General features: G+C 36.0%; 1 protein-coding gene across 3 annotated transcripts in view; it reads right to left on the bottom strand.

Annotated features, from left to right (window-relative positions):
* Positions 1–20,555, bottom strand: part of CDKL5 (cyclin dependent kinase like 5) — a 226,528-nt gene that overhangs the window by 135,985 nt on the left and 69,988 nt on the right. For all 3 annotated transcript variants that reach the window (XM_032329648.1, XM_032329652.1, XM_032329649.1), the window contains exons 2-3: positions 11,143–11,366; positions 7,229–7,263 (exon numbers count right to left, since the gene is read on the bottom strand). In XM_032329648.1, the coding sequence (XP_032185539.1) occupies positions 7,229–7,263; positions 11,143–11,206 (99 nt within the window). In that variant the 5' untranslated portion in view covers positions 11,207–11,366. The remainder of the gene's footprint in view (positions 1–7,228; positions 7,264–11,142; positions 11,367–20,555) is intronic.

Below are 20,555 nucleotides of genomic sequence, written 5' to 3'. Positions count from 1 at the left end.
TTCGACACCAAAGAACAAAAACATAAACAGACATTTCTCCAAAGAAGACACGCAACTGGTCCACAGACACATAAAAAAATGTTCAACATCACTCAGCTTCAGGGAAATAAAAATCAACATCACAGTAAGGTAACGCCTCATACCAGTCAGATGACTAAAATTAACCACTCAGGAAGCAAAAGATATTTGCAAGGATGGAGAAAGGGGAACCCTCCTACACTGTTGGAGGGATTTACAAGCTTGTGCAGCCACTCCAGAAAACCATCCGGAGATTCCTTAAAAAGTTGGAAATAGAGCTATCCTATGACCCACCAATTCCACTACTGGGTATCTACCCCAAAGATACAAATGTAATGATCTGAACACTGGGGCACCTGCTCCCTAGTGTTTATAGCAGGAATGTCCACAATAGCCAAATTCTGGAAAGAGTTCAGCTGTCCCCTGAATGATGAACGAATAAAGAACATGTGGTGTGAGTATACACACACACACACACACACACACACGGAATACCACTCAGCCAACCAAAAAAAAAAAAAAAAGAAAGAAAGAAATCTTGCCATTGCAACAACATGGATAGAATTAGAGGGTATTGGGGCACCTGGTGGATCAGAGGGTTAAGCCTCTGCCTTCAGCTCAGGTCATGATCTCAGGGTCCTAGGATCGAGCCCCACGTTGGGCCCTCTGCTCAGCGGGGAGCTGCTTCCCCCTCTCCCTCTGCCTGCCTCTCTGCCTACTTGTGATCTCTGTCTGTCAAATAAATAAATAAAATCTTAAAAAAAAAAAAAAAGAATTAGAGGGTATTATGCTGAGTGCAATAAGTCAATCAGAGAAAGATAATTATATGATCTCATTCACGTGGAATTTAAGAAACAAAACAGAGAATCATAGGGGAAGAGAAGAAAAAATAAAATAAGATGAAATCAGAGAGGGAGGGGCACCTGGGTGGCTCAGTGGTTTGGGCTGCTGCCTTCGGCTCAGGTCATGATCTCAGGGTCCTGGGATCAAGCCCCGCATCGGGCTCCCTGCTCCGCAGGAAGCCTGCTTCCCTCTCTCTCTCTCTCTCTCTCTCTCTGCCTGCCTCTCTGCCTACTTGTGATCTCTGTCTGTCAAATAAATAAATAAAATCTTAAAAAAAAAAAAAAAATCAGAGAGGGAGACAAACCTTAAGAAACTCTTAACCACAGGAAATAAACTGAAGAGTCGGCTGGAGGGGAGATGGGTAGGGGGATGGGGTGACTGGGTGATGGACATGAAGGAGGGCACAGGATGTACTGAGCACTGGGTATTATGGATGTACTGAGCACTGGGTATTATGGATGTACTGAGCACTGGGTATTATGGATGTACTGAGCACTGGGTATTATGTAAGACAGATGAATCACTGACCTTTACCTCTGAAACTAGTAATATGTTAATTGAATTTAAAATAAATTTTTAAAGACTAGCAGAATCTGAAATACAGAATATAATACAAAGAAGTATGATTTTGGTAAGACTTCTGTAGTGTTCCAGAAATTGTTCAATAATTAACTGGATCAGCAAGGAAAGGTAGGTCAAAAGAGGAACCCACACACAAGTAATGGTTCTATGAGTGCCACTTTAAGAGTAGATGGAAGATATCTTCCCCCAATAATGCCTACAATCTGTTCCTGACCCAAAGTCCAATTGAACAGTGGCAACTTGTCAATCTCCATAACCTGCAGTAAATTAAAGTCATTTAGGATAGTGTGATTACTTTAAATAATGATTATGTGAAATAATCAATCAATACTGAAATATTCCCAGCTGCTTGCAATTTTTATTTAAAAATCTAAGCCTATCTCTAATTTTCTTCAAATGGCAGAAATTCTTTTTTAAAGATTTTATGTATTTATTTGCCAGAGACAGAGAGAGACACACACAGAGTACAAGCAGGGGAGGAAGGAGAGGGAGAAGCAAGCTCTCTGCTGAGCAAGGAGCCCAATGTGGGGCTGGATCCCAGGACCCAGGGATCATGACCTGAGTGAAGGCAGACATTTAAGCAACTGAGCCACCCAGGTGTCCCTAAATGGAAGAAATTTTGTACAGAAGAAGCAGGAATCCACATCCTACTTATATTTAAATAAGGAGGAAAGTAATGACAAAAAATAATTAATCCCATATATTCAGTTTGTCATTGTTGATTCATCTCTTTTAAGCTGTTTTAAAAGCTCAATTCACATGTAAAACTTAAATCCAAAAAAATTTTAAGGCTTGTTTCATTTAATGTGGAAAAAACTAAAACAACATCTATTTTGTATGGTTTTAGATTGTACACTATAAACAATCTGTTTAACTGGTGATGGTTCATTGACCTTTCTCCTTCAAGTATTTGCTTTAAATAGTTCAGTTTTTTAATTTTTAAAAATAACCGAACCAGGGGCGCCTGGGTGAACCAGGGGCGCCTGGGTGAACCAGGGGCGCCTGGGTGGCTCAGTCGGTTAAGCATCTGCCTTCGGCTCAGGTCATGATCCCTAGGTTCTGGTATGGAGCCCCACATTGGGCTCCCTGCTCACTGGAGAGCCTGCTTGTCCCTCTTCCCTCTGCCTGCTGCTCGGCCTACTTGTACTCTTCACGTCAAATAAATAAAACCTTTAAAAAAAAAAAATGACCAAATCACCATTCAGCTTTTTGGTAGAAAACAAAATTAATCTGAAAAACAGGAATCAGTAATTCAAAATATATAATGCTTGCTAAAAATGAACCCTCAAAGCAAAAGACACATTATGCATAATAAGGGATTAATAACCCAAGAATGCCTTTTAGTGGGGGGGAAATACGGGTATTCCTGACTAGTGAATATTTAATCACATCTATTCCTCCTCCTCCTCTCAATTTCTCAACTCTTTTTTTTTTTTTTAAGATTTTATTTATTTATTTGAGAGAGATCACAAGCAGGCAGAGAGGCAGGCAGAGAGAGAAGAGGAAGCAGGCTCCCCGCTGAGCAGAGGACTCAGAGTTCATGACCTGAGCCGAAGGCAGCGGCTTAACCCGCTGAGCCACCCAGGCGCCCCAATTTCTCAACTCTTAAAAGAGAAAAAGGGCACAATCTGGATTTTCTCAACCTGCTCTCTCCTTAACCTCTTGCAATTTGGCATTCTATGTACCACTTCACTTAAAGGGGTCATCAATAAATGACAATATTAAATGAAATGCGTCTTCTCACCCCTCAATCCTTATTATCATGGATCTTTTTATGGATTTTTACACTGCTGGTGAGTACATTTTTAAAAAATCTTTCTTCCTTGCTTTCTAGATGTCTGCCTCCTACTCCTGTCAGTAGGACTATTTAAGGCATGCCCTTAACTCTGCTCTACACTCCCTCTTGGAAGGTCCATAACATTTCATAGTTATGCTCAAGTTAGTGATTTCTGGCATCAGATAAAGCCTGGTTCCAACACTTAGCTGCATAATCTTGGCCCTAACACATAACCTCTCTAATGACTGCTTTCTTCTCTGAAAATGGATGTAACAGTAGGGCTGTTGTGAGTAGTAAAGGGACAACATCTAGCAGAGTTAGCTGGCATATGTTAGATGCTCGATATGTGGTATTTATTATCAGGTTTGGTATTTGGCTTCCATTTTATTCTTCTTTTAATAAAAGCAAAGCTCGCTATTTCTCCCCTAAAACTTACAAACCCTTTATAAGTTTGTCAGTCATACAAATATTAGCAATGATTTTTCAGTTTACTATAAACCCTTAGGATCATCTCTAATCCTTCCACAGGGACCTGGTACTCTACAATAGCTCTCTACAGTGGTCTTCATTTTTGGTTCTATAATTTAAGTGAATTTTATTATTTACTAAATACTTCTAGGCTCGGGGCACCTGGGTGGCTCAGTAGGTTGAGCATCTGCCTTAGACTCAGGTCATGATCCCAGGGTCCTGGGATGGAGCCTCACGTGGGGCTCCTTGCTCAGCAGGGAGCCTATTTCTCCCTCTCCTGCTCCCCCTGCTGTGCTCTCTGCTTTACAAATAAATTTAAATAAATAAAGCCTTAAAAAAATAAAAATAAAAATAAATACTTCTCAGCTCTACCCCAATGTTGGATTCTTCATGCTTTTGTATAATTAGCTATCCCAAGAGCATATGTCATCTACCACTTCAAAACAAACAATAATTTCTCATATGTCAACCATAGCCACAGGAAAGGAAATATATGAATCAGCACTTCCCCATGCTAGGATCAATTAGCATTGCCCCCCAACCTCTCCCAATCAGACTGCACAAAGCTTTGTCTCCAGTTCTAATCAAATCTCCCTATGTCACTCCATTCCATTTGCCCTACTTCGTTGTAAGGATGACCTCTCTGAGCTTCTGCAAAGAAAAGTATGCTGTAAAATATGCATAAGAACTTCAAAGCAGACATGCAAATAAAAAGAGAACCAGCAATGCATATATGGAAAGTAAATGTCCAAACCAGAACTTCTTCCAAATGAGAGTGGTTCTAAGGTGCCATAAGTAGCTTAACACTTACTGCTAAGAGTTTTCATATATATGCCAATGTGCATATATACAATAAACAGAAGCTGTGAAAAGGAGTATAGTTACATTTTTCTTTTTCAGTTGTGCAGCATTTGTTTCAGAAAATTAAGAAATATGGTCTTTGGCCTGGAATAGCCCAATACCACACTGTGTTCGCAATAAACAAGATACATTTGTTTATAAGCATGACCTCTAAATTTCTTACAACAGTACACGATTTAAAACAATAACTTTATTTCACACTTGCTCAAATATATAATGTGCTAAGAATTATTTAATTATATATACACCCACAGCCAACCTTATCCAAAAGATCAAATTGATGCGTAAGTGATCACACATACCTATACATACGTAATCACACACACCTGATTTATACATTTTTATAAGCATTTCATTAAGTCTTTAAAAGCTATGCAAAATATATAGGTGCGATTTTTTTTTTTATATATCATGGGTACAACAGGGAGGATCATATCCATCTTTAAATATAACATGAGATTTCATAATAATCCATTTGTTTGATCCCAAAGGGTAAATCTTAGAAGCATCAAATTCTCTTTTCAGATAATGCGGTAAAGACTAAAGCTCTGATTCTAGCTGAAAAGAGGATATATCTGTAACAAGTCTAATGACTAAACAGCTGCAGATTCTAAAAAGAGTTTTATATTACTCTGAGGTAGGCACTAGTTTATGCTTTACATTTTCCATCCAGCAATATCTTTTCAGATGCATGTAAAGGGAAAAGCAACAACACTTAGAGAGCTGGTCTGTGAGTCCCTCATTTAGTGAAGGGCAGTAAAAAGAGATATTTTTTAGATGCAATGTCATTTGCAGCAATCTCGTGGGTTATTTTTTCAAGTATCTGACTTTCTACCTCTTCAGACCATAAGCCAAAAAAGAGCAAGAAATCTATGGTTTATTCATCCTTGTAACTAAAACTGCCCAAGGAATCAGAGTTCACATTTAGAGTTGGTTTCCCAAGAGCAGAGATACCTGCTCTCATCTACTTTTATTATAGGCCCATCTTACTGGGACTAACAGTGTGCATTATGAGAACCAGGTACAGGTAACAAACATATATTTGCCAGACACAAGGAAAGATAAAAACAATATATTCAACTAATAAGACTTATTTTTACATAAAAGGCAAAAAGAGAGCTTAGATAACGTTAAGGAAAAAAAAGTATGGGGAAACAATGATAGGAAGAAGTGGGACAAGACTGAGAACACTGTTGGAAGATTTGCATTATTATCAGAAATTTTTCAACTTTAAAACTCAAAGATTAAGAACTGAAGCGTCCATTTATTATACTGCATAAACAGAGCCATGGTATAAAAGGAAATACTGTGTTTTTTGAAAGAGTCAAATTTAACAACCTATTTCCCCTGAGTAGTATCCACTGAGGAATTTTATTTTTTTAAAGCTTCAGAAATTTATTATAACTCAAGGCAACTCATTAACAGTATAGAAATTCATCAGAGAGCTTTTCATTTGTTTAATTTCCAACTGCAGTAGTATTTCTTAACAAGGTATTCAAGTTTCTAAATTTATTTTGAGTATGTTTAATTTATCTTTTTAAATTCTTAATCATCTTAAATCAATAACCACAGTATACAAAACATTTTTTGAGGATTTACCGGCCGAGATCTTCAGATAACTATTACCAACATAAGATACTTTGAACACCCAATTTTAACAGGAAATTCATTAAATTAAGAAAATTATGATCTAAAACCAAAAATACATCAACTGTCATGAAACCTTATATCCAAAACATACTATTTTGTATAGCAGGAAAGAAAAAATAAATGGTATCTTCTTTATTTATGCATATGTACACACACACATATATGTTATGATAGATAGATTTGAGAGTTTAAATTATGACTTGGGCTAAATTTTTAAACTCCTTTCAGACATAAGGAATTCCATTAGAAAATATCACAAAAAACTTTAACCTTTGGTCTTAACAAAATTATAAACAAAATAGCATGAGGCCAGATACTAATACTCAGACTAAATATACCATAACAAGAAAATATTTAACCTAACATTTAAAACTGTTACAGCTGCAATACTTGCCACCTTAAAGTCAGTCCCTGAGTCAAACATGCTTATCACTGAGCAACAGCTATGGGAATCCTGAAAGAACTTCCCTGAATAACTGGTGATTAGTATAATAGTCAAATAACCTATATCATAAGATCAATTTCAAGGCTACTCAAGGGTGATCAACTACAACCAATAATGATAATCATACACTATTATGTGAAGCCCTATTTCATAACCAAACACCTATCCACTACCTTTCAAAATGTGGATTCAGATCTACCAAAGATTGTAAGTTATTGGGTCTATGTGAAAAATAATGACTGAATGAAACTCCTTTATCATAAGTAACTTGAACATAAACCTGTCACTACCTTGATTTCTTCTATATCATCTTTTCTCTCTTCCCATTAGGAAGCTTTTCACCTATAAACAGGTCAACTGAGAAAAAACAGCATACGATTTCAAATAACTAATAACTACCTAATTATGAGAAAGCTTGTCCAAAAGTAGTCTTTTTCTGGGTTCACATGTTCATTCTACTTTATTAAGCATCATTATCATAGCCAAACAGTTTTAATTATATGCCCACATACACAGAGCAATACATTAGTTTCTAAACAGTTAAACATATACATTATTTTCTTTTTAAAAAACCATGTACTTGCCTTGTGTCTGCATTTAAGTACAACTCCATAGGCTCCTACAACAAAAAGAAATAAAAACTTAGGGGCACATATACAAACTATAGCTCTTAGAGAAATAAAAGTTCTATTATACTTATATTGGTTATCAGTGTATGATATAATAATGATTCCTAAAATGACAATACTCTCCAGTGACAATGCAATGAGCCACACATAAACAAAATGTGGATATTAGTATATATTTTTCATAAAATGAGTATAAGCAACTCATTTACCCAACAAGTATCTTTAAATGTTTCTCTTTTTAGTGAAAACGTCACTTGAAAGATTTAAAATTTAAGCTTAAAACTACTGGAGGGGGCGCCTGGGTGGCTCAGTGGGTTAAGCCGCTGCCTTGGGCTCAGGTGGTGATCTCAGGGTCCTGGGATCGAGTCCCGCATCGGGCTCTCTGCTCAGCGGGGAGCCTGCTTCCTCCTCTCTCTCTGCCTGCCTCTCTGCCTACTTGTGATCTCTCTCTATAAAATAAATAAAATCTTAAAAAAAAAAAAAAACTACTGGAGATAAGATTTGGACATAAGAACCTTAAGATTAAATGAAAAAAAAAAAAAGAAAACTCAAAAGATTGAAGAAAACTTAAAATTTAAAAGCTAACTGTCTCCCAATAGTAAGCTCAGGTACCAAGCCTACCAAGTATGTTCTCACTCCTAGGAGACATTTAAGACCTCTTCCAGAATACTGGAATCTCTTTCCTGACAGGCAAAATAATATAGGCCTAAGCATTCCAATTTAGTAACCTGCAGGAGTTGCTACATTTTTGCCATAAATACTCAGTACAAGCAAGGGCACAGGCCATAAGTAGTCCAAGGCTCTCTGGCCATTTATAGCCAAGCACTTCCACTCTCCTTGGTATACTCTGATGACATTCATCAATACAGTTTGGGTTACTAATCCTCTTCCCTAGCCAGAAAACTACTTCTTTAGAGGCAGAACAGAGTTGACAGCAAGATACCCAGGAAACTGAGGTCAGAGTCATATTGTGACAACCTAATTAGCAAAATTAAATATAATGTATGATAACTTGAGGTTTGTAGAAATGTCAAGAACATTGACAGGCAAGGTCTGCATACATCTATGACAAGCAAACTTCAGACAGATGAGATTGGGAAATGTGTCTCAAACAGAATCCAAAGACCCGGAACAAGTCTCCCTCACTTTGGTGGAGATGGATGAATCTTATTATCTTAGTCAGGATGGAATCAGCTACTACAACTGTCCAACTTATTTTCACAATCATCACCAGGCAATCCTTCAGTCCCAATATAACTGCTCATGCCAGTTTTTCTACAGAGCAAAAGTACACTGCCCAGGCTACAGGAATGCAGAGTTTACTAGACAGTTTTTAATTTCCATAATATGTATGTATTTCTTAGCCAAAAAGCATCTAAGGTGGTTTACAAAGAAAAAATATATAGCAATGATGGTTCTGACTATAACTAAAACTGACATACACTGATTTATAGAACAGTCTACTAGTTTAGTTAATCTGAGCTAATTCCTAAGGAGATGATCACCTACAGGTATACTAAGAAAACCAAGGATGTGATCCAGAAAAACTGGGGCCCAGAATTTGAAACGTTCCAACCTTGTTACACCCTATGAGCTGACTGGCTCCAGTCAGTAGCTTTACTGCATTAGCTTCTAATTATAACACTTTGGGAAAAAAAACATACAAAAAAGGCAGCTATATAACACAGTAGACAAGACATCAAGAATGAATTTTACTGGGATGCCAGGGTAAGGCTAAGTCAGTTAAGCATCTGCCTTCTGTTCAGGTTTGAGCCCCACATCAGACTCTGCTCAGGAGAGAGTCTGCTTCTCCCTCTCCCTCTCCCTCTGTGTTCCTTCTCTCTCTCTCTCTCTCTCTCTAATAAATAAATAAATAAAATCTTTTTAAAAAGAAATTACTAAAACAAAAACAATGAATTTTATTTACATAATTATTATCAATGAAGAAAAGGAAAAGGAGTTGACTGGTACAGGAAGAAGGATTCATTCTTTTTATATGATTTCAACTTCAGATCTTAAAGCAAATACCCAATAATTAGACTCTATTTGTTTTTGTTTTTAAAGATTTTATTTATTTACTTGACAGGGATCACAAGTAGGCAGAGAGGCAGGCAGAGAGAGAGAGAGGAGAAAGCAGGCTCCCTGCTGAGCAGAGAGCCCAATGCGGGGCTCGATCCCAGGATTGATCAGGACCTGAGCTGAAGGCAGAGGCCCCAACCTACTGAGCCACCCAGGCGCCCCAAGACTCTATTTGTTTTTAAGATTTATTTATTTATTAGAGAGAGAGAGAGAGAGAGAGAACAAGAGTATGGAGGGGGCGGGGGGGGGGGTGTTACACACAGAGGGAAAGGGAGAGAGAACCCCAAGCAGACTCTATGCCCAGCACAGGGCACAATCTCACAGCCCTGAGCCAAAACCAGAATCAGGCACTTAACCAACTACACGGGCCAGTCACCCCAGACTCCATTTTAATTGTTTCTATTTATTTGAAAAGGGTTTAACTACTTAATATTAAAATCTATTAACAGCTTTGCTGTTCACAGGTACATCTTCAAAACTTTTTAAAATTCACATATATTTGAAAATTTATAAAATAAAAATTTTTATAACACTTGCTTTAAAGTCATAAATGCTAGGGGCTCCTGGGTGGCTCAGTCAGATATGCCTGTGACTCTTGATTTTGGCTCAGGTCATGATCTCAGGTTTGTGAGATCAAGACCCACACCGGGCTCCAGGCTGGGTGTGAAGCCTGCTTAAGAGTCTCTCCCTCTCCCTCTCCCCCTCTTCCCTTCCCCCTCTTAAAAAAAACATAAATAAATGTTAAAAAACCATAATTATAATCACTCACACACTGTTAACAAAATCATTTCTCAAAATCTCCATAAAGTTATCTTTAAGTCAAAAGCAAAAATTACTAAGAAGGAAAAATCAAGGGGGTGGCTGTGTGGCTCAGTGGGTTAAGCATCTGCCTTTGCTCAAGTCATGATCCCAGGGTCCTGTGATTGGCCCTCCCCAGCTCAGGGGGGAATTGATTCTCTTTCTCCCTCCACCCCTCCCCCACTCCACCTGGGACTCTCTCCTGCTCTAATAAATAAAATCCTAAAAAAAAAAAAAAAAAGACAGAAAATCAGGATGACTTATGAAAAATGGATGACCATATTTCATCAAATTAATGATATTGTTAATCATAGGCATTAGTTCAGGTACTACTGGGGGGAAAAAGATCTGCCAATTGAACCATGACATGCTATGGATTATAACACACATCCTGATTTCAAAAATGTTAAAATATAACTAAGTTGTGTGCTTCAAAATTTATAAAAATGTGGTTTGTCATTCTCAAGAAGTTATTCATTTATTTACCATGTATTAAGTGAAATTTAATTTATACAAATAAATTTTAAGTTATCCAAAATCAACTTGATATAAAAATAAAATGTAACAAAAAATTATAGACTAAGAAACCCCAATCGCTGATGAAAACAATGAAATGAAGGCAGCCCTGGGGAACCTGGCTGGCTCATCAGAAGAGTATGCAACTCTTGACCTTGGGCTTATGAGTCTGAACCCCACCTTCAGTGCAGAGATCACATTAAAAAAATAAAATCTTTAAAAAAAAAAAAAAGAAGAAAAGAAAAAAGAAATGAAGGCAGACTTAAGAAATATCTGATTTATTAAATTTTAAAGGGTTTTAAAATATTAACTTTCAGTTGAATAAAACCCAAATAGCACAATTTTATTTTTAGTATTTCACTTAAGCACATATCTGAATTAATATAGGTAAAATTAATAGGATCTGAATTGTAACTTTTTCAGTAGTAGGTATAACTATATACATTACTCAGAAACTCAAGGAATGCTAAACTTACCTTCACCTACAACCCCAAGGATCTCAAATTTATTCATCACATTACCAATGTTAGGAATCTTCATGAAGACAAACTCCTCTTTTGATGCAAGCCACAGAACATGGCATCAAGAAAGAACTTCAGAGAACTTCGTGAAGTAGAATCAAAATGTCAAAGGAAGAAATTCTCACAGGTTGGCAGGGACTTTCACATATTTGTTCTAATGTGAAGTATTAAATGATTCCCTGAAAGAGAAAACACAAAAGTCCTAAGTTTTATATTCAGCACTCTAATAATCTATCCTACTGTTTTGTACAGTTTTTAAAAAATCATGTTAATGTTTCATAAATTAAAAAAAAGAAAGGAAAAAAATGATAATAAGAGAGAAGAACCCAAAATGGAACAAAAACAAATGTACCTAACTGTATTTGAAATGAATAACATAACCATCACCCCAAAGGGGAGGGTGGGAATTCACTCCAGGTAACTTCTGGAAAACAATGTTTTAACTACATACTCTCTCAAGCTAAAAACAAAAAAAATTTCTATAAACAAATACCACACTTAGATACTTGTTTTTACACAAAGATATGAAATTATGTGCATTCTCAGACTGAGCAAATAAAAATAAGTAACATTGTGGATAATAAGAGTTTGGCTTCTTATTCTCATAAAAATAAGTTACAAATATGAAAAAGGATGAAGGCTTGGAATCAGAGCTAACCATAGGAGCTCGGTTCTTAATATAGAGATGCAGAAACAGACATAAATGTGTATAAATATACATACACACATATATATATTCCCTAGCTCTGTCTGCTGAGGAGACCTAGGAGCAATGACACTCCAGTATCCCATTACCACAGCTAGTGCACCCAAAAAAGGTACCAGTTTCCTCAGAGAAATGGCTGATTCCCAGGCAAGAGCAAGGAAAAGTACAATATGTGCCCAGGATATACTTCTGTGGTGCCGGAAAGGCTAATAATGCTCAAAGAATGACAGGAGCGTGTCTGAAGGACACAGGGGTCAGCTTGAGTCACTTCTGGTCAAATGAGAAACAACTAAACAACAAAATAAATGAAAATCGTAGATGATAAACCACATAATAAAATAAAAGCATACCAGTCCTTACTTACATAAATAACTGAGGGGAGAAGGAAAAGCTCTGAGAGTGTAATTCCAAATAATAAATGTAGTGATGGAATTAGAAAATCACCATTTGGCAAACACCCTGGTAATAATTATTTCAGGCAAGTATCATCAACATACGCTGAAACTAGTGGTTCAAAGTTTGATGGAAAACAGGATATTATCTAGTCTCAAAGTAGCTCCACTACAAAATACCCGCGAATTAAAAAGGGAAAAATAGTAATTTCATAATGAAGAATCCTGCCAGATACCACCTTAATTAAGTGATCAAAGCTAACATCGTCAATAATAGAACAAGTCAACATCATAAACCTCCTGATAGGATACAACACATCACTTCTGTGGCAGTCCTTCCAAAAAGGTAAAACAGACAAGCCCAAACTGGGACATTCTACTAAGTAACTGACCTGTATTCTTTTAAAATGTCTAGGTTATAAAGGACAAGGAACCAAGTAACTGTTCCACAAAAGAAGATTAGGAGACCTGTTAACTAAATACAATGTATGACCCTGGACTGGATTAAACCAGGACAAAAAAATATTTTTTTATTAAAATTTTTATGAATGATGTACATGTGACTGTAGTTAATAATATTAATATATTTGAAAGTTGTTAAGAGAGTAGATCTTCAAAGTTCTCATCATAAGCAATAAAAATTGGTAACTATGTAGTGATGAATGTTAACTAGACCTACTGGGATCATTTCACAATACATACAAATATCAAATCACTATGTTGTAGACTTGAAACTAATATGTTACATGTCAGTAACAGTTCAATTGATGAATAAGGTACAGCCCAGAATCTCTAGAATAAGACAGTCAAATAAAAAATTTAACAAACATAAAAAGAACAAACACCAACATTTTTGGAGATAAAGTTTGCAGCTTAAACCATTCAGGAAAAAAATAATAAGTACATGTGTATGGAGGATGAAACAAAGAATGAATAAAATGTTAACATGTGGGGAATCTGGGTCAAGGGTCTATGAAACAGGAAACTCTGTACTATCCATGCAACTCTTCTCTAAATCTGAAATTATTTAAAAATAAGTTATTTTGCTTCAAAAAAAACTATGCTATCTTTATGAAAAATCACAGCTGTACCAACATAAAATATTGGTTTAAAAGGAAGAAATAAATCAAAACCAATAAATTCTTTGCTGCCTATGAAATTTGAAGCTTTTTAAAAATAAGAGTACCCATGTAGTGTGGAAAAGTACTGACTTAAAGCATGCCTTTTCATATGCTGATGAAAATACAAACTGAGACAAGCTTTCTTAAGAGAAGTATGCCCATAATTGTTTTGAAATGTTTAAAGTATCTGACAAAAATGTACAATGAAGATCATTCATAAAGGCAAAATATTATAGTCCCTTTAAAAATTAAGAATATGACAGAAATCCTACTGTTAATGTTTATTAACACTATTATTAAACATTATCCTAATGAGTTTTAGTGATCTCAGTAAAATAAGAAAAAATGAATATAACATATTGGATTGGAAAAAGAAGCAAAACAGAATTAACAGATAATATTGCCTAGATTAAAAATTCAAAGAAATTTACAAATTACTCAAATTATAAATGTTAACAAAGTAGTTGAATATAAGCTTAATATACTCAATATAAAATAACAACTGTATATATAACATTGATGTAAAAATCAATAAACAGAAAATGTAATTTTTAAAAGCACATTTATAACAAAAGAGGCACTAAAGATTTAGCATAACAAAAAATGTTCAAAACCTCTATTCAAATATAACTCTATTCAAAGGCATCCAAGAAGACCTAAACAAACAGAGTTATCTCAGCTTTGAGACTGGAAGACTCAAAACTATAAAGATGACAATTCTCTCCATATTAATCTATACAGTCAATTAGATTCCAATCAAAATCCCAACAAGGCTTTCTGAGGAATTAAGACAAGCTGATTCAAAAATATATATAAGAACAGAGTTCCAAATACTGCCAACACCCTCCTAATATGAAAAGTAGGAAGACTTGACCTTGAAGGTAAGATGTGGTAGGATGTTCTACCAAATATATTAAGGCTTAACACTCAATTACAGAAATTAAGACAGGATGGGGTATCTGGCTGGCTTAGTAGTAGAGCATGAGACTCTTGATCTTGGGGTTGTGATTTCGAGGCCCATGTTGGGTGCAGAGATTATCAAAATAAAATAAAAAGAAATTAAGACATAGCAGTCTTCGCACAGAAACAAATTTGCTAGTGAAACTGATGTGCAAGCCTGCCCAGAGACCATACTTCCGTATCCCTATGGATCCACACTCACCTACACCTTCAGTCTGTTTCCACACAAGAATCTTTAGAGTAAGTCAGATCATGTCACTGCTCTGCTCAAAACCCTCAAATGGCCTCACACATTATGAGTGAAAGTCAAAGTGCACATGAGCCACAAGGCCTTAAACTCCCCACCTCGGACATCGGTGACTATTCGCTCCCTTGGCTCACTGCACTCCAGCAACAATGATCTCCTTTCAGTTCAATATATGACAAGAAAGTCACAGTTATACCTAATGCTAAATAGTTCTCTGTCATGCTAATGTTTACTTTAGGTCAATAGCTCATTTTTCATTCAACATTTACAAAGAATGCTTTTGCCTAATAGAAGGCAACAGAAAGCAGATACTATACTTGGTTTAGAAAACTTTAGTTCATGGGGCACCTGAGTGGCTCAGTCAGTTAAGCGTCGGAATCTTGATTTTGGCTCAGGTCATGCATGATCTCAAGGTCATGAGATCAAGCCCTGCATACAGCTCTACACTCAGCACAGAGTCAGCTTGAGTTTCTCTATCTCCCTCTCACTCTGCCCCCCAACCCATGCTCGCTCACTCTCTCTCCAAAATAAATAAATAAATCTTAAAAAAAATCTTTAGCTCAATAGAACAAATCTTTTCGATAATACTGACATTTAGACAAAATATAATAATCTCAGAAAAATATTAATATTTATTCCACTCATTCATTAAACAAATAATTATTGAATGCTTAATACATTTCAGAGAATGGGTAAATCGGACACACAAGACAGTGATGAACAAGATAGACACGGTCCTTACCTCACAGGGCTTTACATTTTGCTGGGCATGGGGTGGGTTGGGAGGGTGGGGAGTAAGATTATCATCAGATACTGACACTTGTTACAAAGCGAAGGGAGAAAGGAGTGATTTCTCAGAGGCCTCTCTAAAAGTGTGAATATTTGAAGTAAAACATACCAGTAACAAGAAGGAGCCAGCTATACAAAGATCTAAGTCAGTCACATTACAGGTAAAAGAGGCTCAGAGTACTTCTGAAAATGAGTTATTCTTTCATTTTCTATAGCTGATTTGGAAGAACACCAGAAAGCATTTCAATATCCCACTTTCTGCCAATAATGGCCTGGCTCATTTCAAAGGAACCTTGAGATTAAAAATTAAATCATTCCCACTAAGAAGATCCAGCCCCCCCAAAAGGTATGTACCTAAGTACATAAAAGAACATTTGGTCCCACCTATTCTCTATAGAAATCAAAACTGAGTAATGCAAACTGAGAATCAGAATTCAAACGTGTGAGGTAAATACATAACATAGGTGTTGAGCAGTCTTTTAACTACCAGTATTCATACTGAGAAAAAAGCCGTATGCCAAACTGGATTTCATTACAATTTTATATGACTAACACTGAGTAATTTTTAAGACCTAAAAACTCAGATACTTTAGCTTCAACTAACTAAATAACCTAGATGAAATGTCCCTTTGAGGACAAATACAAACACTGGAGAAAATACTTTTTTAAAACAGTCTCAAAACCCCAAAGACTTAAGATTATAAAGAATTAGCTGGTTGAAATCAAAGCAAAAGGACAGGATCCAGAGATGTACTCCAAACCACCCAAAATGGTTTCAGCTCTCAGGCACTTGAAGATCCAGAAAAAAAAAAAAAAAAAAAAAAGGGAGGAAAAAATGCTCCTAAAACCTTTAAAAATCCAGAAGCAAAATTCGAAGGCAAGAGTGCCAAATTTCTATAAGCCACCACTCACTCAAAGCAGAAACCTGAGAGCTACACTTCCAGGATAAATGGAACCAGGAATAAACCAGCCACTGGACAGACCTGAATTACAGTTTCATGTTATCTGCAAAATAAACCAATGACTTACTGAGGTGGTTCTACATTCAGACTGGTAATGTCACTTGTATTTGCAAAGGGGGAGCGTGAAAAAAACCAAGTCTCTGCAGAAAGATATCAACCCGGGCCTCACAATATTGCTACAAGTCCTCTTCCTTTACACTAAGCAGTACAGCACAAGATACCAAGATCAAGAGCCGAACAGAAATGACCAAAACAGAAAATGACTCAGAAAGATGTGTAATATCAGAATTATCAGCAGGGCTAAACTACTAAAAACCCAAAGGTTGAGCATTTTGACAGAACTGGTAGGTCCAAAAGGTGAAAGACCAAATTTGAAAAATAAATTAGAATTCCAGAACTGAAAGAAAAACAGCAAAGGTACTCAATAGACAGTTCAAAGAGAAACCTTCAGGTTATAGATCATTTTGGACATATTTTTTAAACTTGACCAAACGAACATTGTAGACTGTACCAAATAAATTTGGAATGCCTTTTTCCTCCCCCAAACATATACAAAATATTTTTAAAAACTGGTATGTCCTAGGTCATAACACAGTTCAAAATAAACACAAGGATTGAAGTACGAGGTTCTCCCTGCACAATGCAACAGGCAAAAAATCGGTCACAAAAGAAATAACTAAAGAATATTCATATGTTTGAAAATTAATACACTCTTAAAATAATCCATAGATCAGTCAAAAAACAAATCATAACAGAAAAATACGGGGCACCTGGTTGACCCAGTCAGGAGAACATGCAATTCTTTTACCTCAGGGTCGTGAGTTCAAGCTCCACATTGGGTATGGAGCTTACTTACCCTTAAAAAAAAAAAAATAACAAAAATATAAATTTATGGGAAGACACTGAAGCAATGCTGGGGTGGTGGGGACTGAGAGTCTTATATATGCATATATCACAAAATACTAAAAATTAAAATTAATAAACCAAGTATCAATATCAAGAGGTTAAAAAAAAGCCAGAAAAATAAATCCAGAGAAAATATAAAGAAATAATGAAGAGTAAAAATTCACGAAATAGAAAACAAACAATAAGGAGATTTTTAAAAAGGGAAAAAAAAAGAGCTGGATCTTAGAAATCAACTTTGGAACTAATCAACGGAAAAAGAATTCAGCCCAGCCAACGTCTAGTCACAGGCTTATAATATCCAGCCACACCATCCCCACACTTTTGACATACAGAACTGAGCTAATATACCGATGCCGCTTTAAGGCTGTTAAGCCTGTGGTAATTGATTACAAAACAAAAGAAAACCAATACAATCGTATCGTTTCATTTATACATAGTTTTATAACAGGCAAAGCTGAACTACAAACTACATGGTTTAAGTATGCATATGTAAGTGGTGAATCTGTTTTTTAAAAAGTTAAGTGACTTTTTCTTATAAAAATCAGGATATTACTGGTAGGGAGGAGTTGAGATCAACAAGTGATAAGATAGAGGGCTTTCTGAGACACTAGGAATGCTCTATTTTCTTGAATTCAATGATAGTTAAATAGACATTCATTAGAGTATACATTTATTTTTTATGTATTTCTATGTTGTTATATTCCTCAATAAAACAAACTTTTAAGAAGTCCCAGAGTTAATTCTGATAATGACATCATATATGAATAGTTTCTTGGTCATTTATATGGAAGTAAAAAATAACTTTTTATCAAAGATAAAGCATTTCAATCAATATTACACGAACCAAAAAAGTTTAACTGACCTCTCTCTGATGTTCCGACTTCACATAATATATGGTCTCTAGTGTTGGGTATCAACAAAACCAAAAACTCTCACTGATGGATAATCCAGATGATGAACACACTCTAAAACAATGCCAGATAAGGAGCTGGTAAGAAAACTGTAAGTTTGCCTTTGATGAGAAATGATGGACATCTAAATATCTGAAGATTTTTTGAGAAAGAGGGAATAGAGCAGATATTTATTTTAGGGGGAAGAACTAAGATCAAGGTACAAATCAAAGGGAGACAGATGTCAGCTCAGTAGTGACTAGACATCAATGAACCATCAATATTCATGCATTATTATAAATATCTTATAAATATATATAAATATAAAAATTATATTTATAAAAATATTTTTATAAATATAAAAATATAAATTCTTATAAATATTTATAAGATGCTTCAGGGTGCAGCAGTGGGCCAGCCCACTGTAAATGCTTCAGGGTACAGCACTGAACAACAGACAAGGCCCTTGCTCTCACGGAGCCTAATGAGGGAAGAGAGACAATAAACCAATAAACATGATCATGCCAGGCACTAAGTATTACAAAGGAAAGAAAACAGTCTTCCAATATAGGGGGTGGGTGGAGGGGGGATGCCATGACCCTCTTTTAGATAGAGTGGCCTGGGAAAGGCCTGCTGAGAAGTTGAGATTTGAGCAAAATCTGTTTAATGTAAAGAAACAAGCCATAGGAACAGGGATGGATGAAGAACGTTCCAGGAAGTACAAAGACCCGCAGTTTGGTAATTTCAAGGAACAAAGATGACCTGTGATCTGAAGCATAGCAGACAAGAAGGGGACCAGCAGGGGGCAGGAAGAGGCTGCTGGATGCGCTTTGGACTGGCCATGCACTAAAACTAGATGTCCTATAAGATCCCTTCCAACATGAAAATTCTAAGAAAGTCTCAAAAACTTTGAGGTTTTTTAAAATTAGTATTAACTTTATAAACAAGTAACAGAATAAACTTTGAAGTGGATGTGTTCCACACTAAGAGATACACCTAAAATTAAGCAAACTTGCCTGTGCACTGGCAAGCAAGTACCTACAAGAACTGACAAAAACGGAAGGCTTATAATTTATTTTATGTATTATTAGTAATGAATTTTAAGAGTTGCCTGAGCCTTGAATGTTTCCTTTGTGCTGAAATTATAATCTTCATCTCAACAAGTCTTTTCTTCTTCCCAAAGAGAGTACAAAATCCGTTGAATCATGACTTTTGTTCTCATCTCTGGCATTGTTTTTATACATACAAATAAGAGAACCATTTTGTCACTCAAAACTGTACAGGAACAGGGAGGCTGGGTGGCTCAGTTGGTTAAGCAGCTGCCTTCAGCTCAGGTCATGGAGACCCGCACCCCAACCGGGCTCTCTGCTCAGCAGGGATCCTGCTTCTCCCTTTCTCTCTGCCTGCTGCTCTGTCTGCTTGTGATCTCTCTCGATCTCTCTCTCTCTCTCTCTCTGTCAAATAAATAAATATAAATAAATAAAATATTTTTTAAAAACTGCACAAGAATGAATTTGGTATATGACAAAACTTGTAACAACATTTAAATGGTTTGAAAGCATCTTAAAACTCATGATTGATCCATGTATAAACCATGTCTATGGAAAGCACAGCCTTGCAATAAAAAAATCCTAATTACTCTCCTTAGAAAATTTCTCCATGTTGCATGTAAGTGAGGAGAAAAATGCACTAGTTTTCCTCCTGGATGTGACCATATCGCCCATAATTAATAATTTTGCTTTATTCTACCAAGAGTGGAAAAAGTGATTTATCAATCCATTCTCTATAAATCAATTCCCATTATTATATCCAACTGCTATTTGACTATCATGAGTAAAGTATACACAGTTTAATAACATAAACATTTCAAACTTCCAAACATATACCTTACCTCCCCACTCTTTACCTTCACAATCTATCCACAAGGTAGGAAATTCAGTAAAAACTCAATGGATCTCCTTCTAACCAGCTACCTGATATTCTGCCTAAGCACTGCCAATCCTACAGAACTCTTTAGTTTTCTGAGACTCCAAAGGCCTCAGGATTCAAACTGAATAAAAGAGCTAAACTCAGATCAGAAAAATTCAGGGTTTAAACTAATACTGTCCTATTTTTTTTAAGTTTTTACTTAAGTAATCTCTATACCCCACGTGGGGCTCAAACTCACGACCATGAGATCAACAGTTCCATGCTCTTTCAATTGAGCCAACCAGGTGTTCCAATAATGTACTATTTAAGACACGCTATTGGCTAAAAATGTTTTGAATGAATAGAATACATAAGTATCAACTTTATCATGGTTTCCATGGGGTAATTTGTTCTAACCTCCAAATTCCAAGTAACTGATTTTAAAATAAACTTACAAAAGTTGGGGACCACCTAGATATTGCTGAGT

The sequence above is a fragment of the Mustela erminea genome, chromosome X (assembly GCF_009829155.1).
Source record: "Mustela erminea isolate mMusErm1 chromosome X, mMusErm1.Pri, whole genome shotgun sequence".
Lineage (NCBI taxonomy): Eukaryota > Metazoa > Chordata > Mammalia > Carnivora > Mustelidae > Mustela > Mustela erminea.
This window is presented reverse-complemented; position numbering and strand designations above follow the sequence as displayed.